This window comes from Cricetulus griseus, chromosome 7 (genome assembly GCF_003668045.3).
Source record: "Cricetulus griseus strain 17A/GY chromosome 7, alternate assembly CriGri-PICRH-1.0, whole genome shotgun sequence".
Taxonomy (NCBI): domain Eukaryota; kingdom Metazoa; phylum Chordata; class Mammalia; order Rodentia; family Cricetidae; genus Cricetulus; species Cricetulus griseus.
Genome location: NC_048600.1, coordinates 107,784,739 through 107,792,868, shown reverse-complemented (window position 1 = coordinate 107,792,868; position 8,130 = coordinate 107,784,739). Strand labels below are relative to the sequence as shown.

At 46.3% G+C, this 8,130-nt stretch overlaps 1 protein-coding gene across 1 annotated transcript; it reads left to right on the top strand.

The window, feature by feature from the left end:
- Nucleotides 1-312: 312 nt before the first annotated feature.
- LOC113838306 (transmembrane protein 92-like) lies at nucleotides 313-3,688 on the top strand. The gene is made up of 4 exons (XM_027434079.1): nucleotides 313-411; nucleotides 2,574-2,596; nucleotides 3,256-3,448; nucleotides 3,593-3,688. Exons 1-4 carry the CDS (start codon nucleotides 313-315, stop codon nucleotides 3,686-3,688), a joined length of 411 nt encoding a protein of 136 aa, XP_027289880.1.
- The last annotated feature ends 4,442 nt before the right edge of the window (nucleotides 3,689-8,130 follow it).

The following is an 8,130-nucleotide window of genomic DNA, read 5'->3' as shown; positions in this document are numbered from 1 at the left end:
AAGGGTGGGGTCACCACACCCTACTCTAACTACTTAAATGTTGCTCAGAAGAGGGATTCCCATAGTGCTCTGCTTCATTCCGCTGACTATTTAAACCAAGGCATCACACCTCTCAATGCCTCAGACTCAAGCAAGTTCAGCTCCTCTCCACTTCTACTCTACCTGAGCTCCAAGCTAGAAGTCTTAGTCTGGCCCATCTCAGGTGTGTTATCTCTGTCCCCATTCTTAGGCTGGGACCCATAGGTGAGGGAAGTTGTTAAAGTGTTGCCCTGTCACTCCTTCCTTGCACACAAATCTTGGTACCCCCTCGCCATGATGCCTGAGGCCAGGATCCCAGACCGTGCCCTCACCTTGCTCTTCTGCCTGCTTTCCTGCCTGCTCTCCAGTCTCCAACCAGTAAGCGCCAACCAGGTAAGCCAGACTTCTGAACCTTTTGGAGGACCCAGTGGGACAGAGGTTTGCCTCGAAGACAGTACCTTATTTACCTTCTCAGGAATTCCTTGTAACCAATGGCAATTAGCAACTTCCTTTCTGTTTTGCTTGGGCAAAATTTGGGGTTGGGACCTGGAGGGAGCTCAGTGGAAATGTGGGGCCCTAGTTTTGGCCAGGTTGTGTTGTTAGTGGGATCTGGCTCCACCGACAAACCTGAATGGGAACTCTGATCCCTGTTTTTGTAGTGTTTCTAATTTAGCTTCTCCAATATAATGCTGAGGAATTTGAGGTCTTCATGTCTAGGTGAGGCATCTGTATATCCCTGTTACCTGATGGCTGTCACCTTGCAATATATGGACTCGCAATGGGGATTCTTCAAGTGTACTAGGGAGGAGGAGGCTCTCTGTACTTCCTTGATAAGTTGCAGCTTTCCTCTGGCTTAGACTTGGCTGTCTGGCCCTGGGCTGGTTGGTCTCTGAATTGCATGGATCAGGGAGGCAAGGTTGTGAGCACTGCCCCAAGCTTTTGTTCCTCCTATATAACTTTTCAGTGTCTTGGATTGGCAGATTATCCTGCAAACAGAGAGGTGGTCAGAACAAGTTTTAAATTTACAATCTTGGTTGAGAATCTGTTATGCAGTGGGGGTGAAGAACCAAGCTTGAACTTCAGGACACTACACTGACTGTTGAAGTTCACTGAAATAGAAGTTCTCTGATAAGAATGATCTTGAACTCAACAGACATCTGCCTTTACTACCTCAGCCCTGGCATTGAAAGTGAGCTTGAATTTAAGAGAGGCTGTGTCGCAACTGTTACCAGGGCTTCAATGTAATACTAGAGCAGGGTGATGGTGACAGCCGCTCATACCTTTAATCCTAGCACTCATGACTCAAAGACAGGCTGATTTGAGTTTGAGGCCAGTATGCTCAGCAGAGCAAGTTCTGGTACCTGAGGCTATACAGAGAGACCAGCAGAGTGGGGAGTGGGCAGAGTCTGAGAATTGGAAGAGCAGGGGATGTGACTGAGTTCCTGTTTGCCTTGCTGTGTCTTTAATTTCTTCCTACATCTGTCCTCACTAAAGAACAGTGCTGCTGAAAGACTGTGACCATCATTGGTTCCATTGTCTTTGCTCTTAAAATGCTATTGTAATGATCAATAGCAAAGACAAATGCTGCCTTCCCATTCCATATCTGTTGAGACAGGGTATAGTCCTGGCTCCTCTACAAATTGCTAGGGATACCAAGCTGGCCTCAAACTAACAGACCCACCTGCCTCTGCCTCTGCTATGCTGGGATGAAAGGCAAGGACCACCACAGCGGGCAATGGTTGTCATTTTAAGTGAGGTGGCCAGAGAGTGATGCCTTGTGGACAAGTAGAAGAGAGACCTAATTAAGAGCTTAGACAAGACAGAATTCTGATAGGGGCCCTTAATTCCCTGCAAGGACACGAGGATGAATGGGGCTTGAGTGCATTCAAGAAAATGTTAGAAATGCCTCTACCTTGGACATGTAGAGCTGAGGGATTGGGCCTTAGGTTGCTTTCTGGAAGATTTGGAGCCAGGGATCCACACAAGATGGAATCCTGGGCTAATCCAAACTGTGTGGGTGTGGCAGGGGGAATTATCTGTGAGCCAGGTAATAGTGTTCCACACCTTTAATCCAGCAGTCTGGAGGTGGAGACAGGTAGACCTCTGAATTCCTGGCTAGCCAGGGATACATAGTGAGACCCTTCCTGTCTCAGGGGGAAGAAGAGAGGGAGTCAGACATGCCATCAATACAAACACGTTAGGCAGAGGTAGGCTCCAATCATTGGCCATTGACATGTAGCTAGATGGAGGCAGAGTCAGTCTGATACTCATTCCAAGATATCTGAGACTAGCCTCTGTTTTTTCTTTTTGAGAAAGGTTCTTATTCTGGTATCCAATAGGGCCTCAAATTGGCTTTGTAGCTATGAATGATTCTCCTGCCTTCTTGAATTTTGGGACTGTGGCCATGTACTGCTATTCTGGTTTATGCACACCTGATTTATTGCCATTGCTGGAAATTGACCCCAACACCTAATGTGTGTTGGGCAAATACTTTAATACCAGAAACCCAACTCCCAGGTTTTAAGGTCTGACCTCTGCCTATTTTTCTTCCACAGGTTAAAGCTAACTGTGACACCATGTAAGTATGGGATTAGCTCTAGTCTATCAAGGTTGGGGTTTTGTGGGGTCTAGTTGGTGGGTGATGGTATGCTCAGATATGCCCTGGAGAAGGACACAGATACCTCCTCCTCACTCTTGCTAATTTTGCTGAAACCATATGCCCCTCGAACCACCCAATATTGGGAATTGCATAATTGGTGCAGTTCTGTATCTGCTGTTAATCTCTTACCGTTATAACCTAGACCCCATAACTGCCCTGTAAGATTTAGTAGCATGGTCATCCTGCCTGAGTAACCCTGAACTCAGGTCTCATGTCCAGGCTTAGTCCTCCCAGTGAACCTAGGGTGGTCTGTACCCCACAGCCACGAGTATGACTTGCAACCTGAGGGTATAGGTGTCTAAGGAGGCATGGACCCTTTGTTGTGACATTTGGATGCCATCTGTGTCTCCCCATCTCTGTCTGACTTAACCAGAACCTGCCCAAAAGGATTCAGATGCTGTGAGAGTGGATGCTGTCTGCCAAAGGAAACCATTTGGCATTCTTCAAATGAATCTTCATGGTAAGCCAGGTCAGGCCTTCTGGGTACCATTCAGGGCAGGGTCCACCTGAAATATGATGGGGTTGGGGGATGGAGAAGAGTGGTATAGTCACTCAGGGAGAGATCATTCCTTCTGCAGGATCCTGGTTTTTGTTTCCCTGGCCATGATGCATCTGTTCTTCATCTGCGGCCTGATGAAGTGCTTCTGTTGCAAGTGCAGACAGCCAGAGCAGAACCTCAGAAGCCATCATCAGACACCTCCAGAAGCACTGACCACGGCTTCCCTAGAGATCTGGGTCCCCACCTTGGATCCCCCTCCACCCTATGATCAGGTGAGTCTTTCTGTCCCAATCCTTAACTTGTTTCATAGCTGGCTATCCAACTTTTTGAAGTAAAAGACTGGGGAGAGCTGCCAACCAACTTCATCATTCCTTAGGCAGGCCTGAAGCAAGCTAAGTACCCTTTCTCCCTTGCAGGTCGTCATGAAGCCTGTAGAACCTCCTCCTCCCTACAGCCTCATGCCTGAGGACCCGGTTGGTCCAATGAGAGACACTGAAAACACAGCAGTTTGAGCTACCTCACCCACAAAGTTTTTGGATCAAGCCCAGGTCTTCTACAAAACTTTGCAATGAATGACTCCACCTATGCTACCATGACATGTCTCATCCATTGATTTAATTCATTGTTTTTCTCCCGGTCCATCTCCAACTGTTGAGCAGAGTTTATGGTCTTTGTCCAAAATCCCAAGCTAAATGTTTTGAGGGAGCCTGCAGTGGGAAGAGGAGATTGTTCTGGTGGAATGCAGCTTGAGTGGACAGCTCTCTCTGCCATCCTACAGAGGCACTTCTATGCCTGGTGGAGACAGGAGATTGAACTGCAGCGAATAAGCCATCTTCCAGAAGAGATCCCACTGTACCTGCACAGGCAAGGACAAAACAAAACTCAAGTTTCACTGACTGGTCTCTGCCTCTGGCTGGGAAGTAGTGATGGAAACCAGTTCAGAGGCTAAGCTCTTGCCAACTGCAATGGTGACTGAGTGCATGGACCACCTGCCTAGGAGCATGGGGTACAGCTTGGAGCTCTGCTTGCCCTCCGGAGAGGGATTGAAGACACACTGTAGATCCTGGTGAATGTGCTTTGGGGCGTGTCAGGGGGCTAGCTTCCTCCACTTCAATCTTGTTTTTGCTATGTTTGCTGCAGTGGACTCAAGTCAGCCTTCCTTTTCAGACACGAGAGAAGTCCCACAGCTGGGTTTGTTTTGCAGCAGGAGATCACCTGCCTGTCACGGAAGATAGTATAAGGCTTTGAATTTCTCTGCAGCAACAGTGGAGAGGCCTGCAGAGTGTGGCTTTCCCCAAACTCAGTGCCTGCAAAAATTTTTTTCTTATTTTTAGTGTTCATTGTTGTTTTGCCTCCATGTGTATCTGTTAGGGCGTTGGACCCTCTGGAACTGAAGTTACAAATGGTTGTAAGCTGAGATGTGGTTGATGGGAATGAAGTCCATGTCCTCCGGAAAAGCAGCCGGTTCCCTTCACAGCTGAGCCATCTTTCCAGTCCCTGCAAGGACTTGTTTGGCATTTCAGTCAGTACTGTTACTTGAGGGGAAGAGATGTCACCCTTTCAGAGGTGATCTTGCACTATCCATTCATGCCACGGATATTTATAAAGCCAGGATTCTAACTGGTCTGGTATACAGGATCAGATCAGCTGCAATTCTACCGATAAGTGTGCAGACATGACTGAGCACTAAATCTCAGGGGGTGTGCATCTCCTGGTGCACTGGGCTCGATGCGGTTTGGCTATGGTTCCCATCCATTACCCTATGGAAGTTTGTTCTGAAATACATGAGAACCTACACTGAACACCACCTATTACCTAAGCATGAAGAAGGATCTGCTGTGCTGACCTACATTGTGTCTGTCTTTTAGTGTTGGGAGGAAAGGGGCATTCAGAGCAGCTTTGGTTTGTAAAATAAACTTCACGTTTACATTTTAAAATGTGTATGTGTGTTTCTCTACATATCAATAAGATCTAGAAGAGCCAGGTGCTGTGGTACTGTTCTATCCTCTGAACTATTCAAGAATCTGAGGCAGGAGGATTAAAGTCAGCCTGAGTGACTTAGTTGCGATCTAATTCAAATTGAAAAGGGGGAAGAGGGGCTGGAGATGCAGCTAAGTGGTAGAGAACTTGCCCAGACCCTGAGTTAGGGCCCCAGTTTCTGCCCCAATGATTCTAAAAAGGATATGAGCTCCTGGGAGCAGCGGGTTGCTGGTTAGGTTAGGTTTTTCTCCCTTCTAAAAAGTTTCTCTGGGAATCCCTGACTGGCCTTGACCTCCATCTGTAGACCAGGCTAGCCTGTAACTCACAGAGATTCCAGGGTCTGCAGCCAATGGGATGGAATTAAAGGTGTACTGCACCACTGCCTTATTAAGATTTTATTTTTAATCATCCCCCAACCCAGACTGGGTTTGTCTGTTCTTTGGAGGCCGTCCTCTCAGTAACTCTTGTAGACCAAGCTTGGTTCTAACTCAGAGATACACAAGTCTAAGCATCCCTGAGTGCTGGGATTAAAGGCATGTGCCACCAGTACCCTGCTTTCATTTTTAATCTATATTAGTGTGTTGCCTGCTGTGTAACTGTACCAGTTATGTACCAGTTGCATGCACTACCCTAGTATTCCAGACGGGGTATCATCTACTGGAACTCAGGTTCCACTCAATGTCACAGTGTGAGAGGTGGAATCTGATCCTGCCTGGGTCCTATGTAACAGCTGTCAGTGCTGCAAATGCTGAACCATCTCTCCAGCCCAAACTTTATATTTTGTGACCTTTAGCATTGCTTGACTTTTTTACAATGTAAATGCCTTGCTTTTGTATATTTGAGGGATGTGTTTACAGGAATATTTTCATAGGCAGATGTAGAAATTTCTGAAGGGCTGAGGATATAGCTTAGTGGCAGTGTGTTTGTCTATCCCATACAAAGCCCTGTGTTCAATAATTAGGGCTGGAATAAAAAAATACTAGGTGAAATTTGACTAAAGACAACTGGTATAATTTTTAGCCCTGTTACAATGACAGTTTCCAGCAGACTGACAGGTGGCAAACATGACACATACATGACTCTAAGGGATAAGGAAACACTGTTTGCTTGGAAAGGCCTGGATATCTGGGAACACAGGAGATATTTTTGAAGCTCTTGTCATCAGCCTCTGGGACTCATGATGGACTCTGGGTTTAGACTGGGTGAGAAGCATCCAGATAGGGCGTGGCTAGCTAAGGGCTAGATGAGCAGTTTTCCAATGAGTGACAAGTCTTTCCTTAAGGAGATTTAGCAGTGCAAACTCATGAGTAAATGATGAAAGATAAGGGGTGAATGAAGGAGGAAGTGAAAATGTAGGGAATTAATGAGATCTGCCTCCACGTTTTTGTATGGACACATAAAGCTTGGTTAGAACCTGGAAGCTCTTTGGACATCCTTAATAGGAATTTCCTGAACTTGCTGGGGGGACTACATTGAGGAGCTAAGTTAGCATGGTCCTGGGGACAAGAGCGACAGGTCCTGCACAAGGGAAGGGGAGGTGACAGCAACATCTCCTGTCGTTACCTCACCACAGAGCTGAGAACCAGGGCAATAGTTTCTGCATGGAACACCACCAGTTTTCCCATTTACACAAGAAAGAGATGAGCCCCTCTCTATGTTTCTGATAAGATATACTTTCCTTCCTTTCTTTATTCTTTCCTTCCTTCCTTCCTCCTTTCCTTCTTTCTTTCCTTCCTTCCTTCCTTCCTTCCTTCGGTCTTTCTTTCCTACCTTCCTTTTTTCTTTCATTCTTCCTACCTTTCTTCCTTCCTCCTTACTCCCTTTCTTCCTTTTCCCTCCCCGACTCTGTTTGGTTTTGATCATATAAGGCTTTGATATTCTTTGCAGCAACAGTGGCGTGGCCTGGGGAGAGTGGCTTTTCCCAAACTCAGTGCCTGCAAAAACAGTTTTTCTTATTTTTAGTCTTCATTGGTGTTTTGCCTCCATGTGTATCTGTTAGGGAGTTGGGCCCTCTGGAACTGAAGTTACAAGTGGTTGTGGGCTGAGATGTTGGTGACAGGAATGAAGCCCATGTCGTCTGGAAGAGCTGCCAGTTCTCCTCACAGCTGAGCCATCTCTCCAGTCCCTGAATGGACTTCTTTTACCACTTTAGTGAGTACTGTTGGTGGGAGTGGAAAAGATATCACCCTTTCAGAGGTCATCTTTCACTATCCATTCATGCCAGCGATAATTATAAAGCCAGGATTCTATCTGGTCTGGTATTCAGGATAAGATCAGGTGCAATTCTATAGATAAGTGTGCAGAGATGACTGTGCACTAAATCGCAGGGGGGTTTGCATCTACTGGTGCACTGGGGAGGATGGGGTTCGGCTATGGTTCCCATTTATTGCCCTATAGAAGCTTGTTCTGAAAGACATGAGAACCCACACTGAACAACACCCATTACCTAAGCATGAATAAGGATCTACTGTACCGACCTACATTGTGTCTGTGTTTAAGAGTTAGAAGGAAAGGGGCATTCAGAGCAACTTTGGTTTGTAAAATAAACCTCACCTTTACATTTTAAAATGTCTATGTGTGTTTCTCTACATATCAATAATATCTAGAACAGACAGGTGCTGTGGTACAGTCCTATCCTCTGAACTATTCAAGAATCTGAGGCAGGAGGATTAAAGTCAGCCTGAGTGACTTAGTTGAGATCTAATTCAAATTTAAATGGGAGAAGAGGGGCTGGAGCTGCAGCCAAGTGGTAGAGAAATTGCCCAGACCCTGAGTTATGGCCACAGTGACTGCCCTAATTAATCTGCAAGGAAATGAGCTCCTGGGAGCAGGGTATTAGTGGTTACATATAGGTTTTTCTCCCTTCTAGACAGTTTCTCTTTGTATCCAAGACTGGGCGTGAATTCCATGTGTAGATCAGGCTATCCTGCACCTCACAGAGATTGCAGCGTCTGCCCCCAAAGTGCTTGGATTA

Coding starts and splice junctions, on each gene's coding strand:
- LOC113838306 (XM_027434079.1), top strand. CDS start 313: ATGATGCCTGAGGCCAGGATCCCAGACCGTGCCCTCACCTTGCTCTTC. Junction 412..2,573: donor AACCAGTAAGCGCCAACCAG/GTAAGCCAGACT, acceptor TTTCTTCCACAG/GTTAAAGCTAACTGTGACAC. Junction 3,449..3,592: donor CCCCTCCACCCTATGATCAG/GTGAGTCTTTCT, acceptor TCTCCCTTGCAG/GTCGTCATGAAGCCTGTAGA.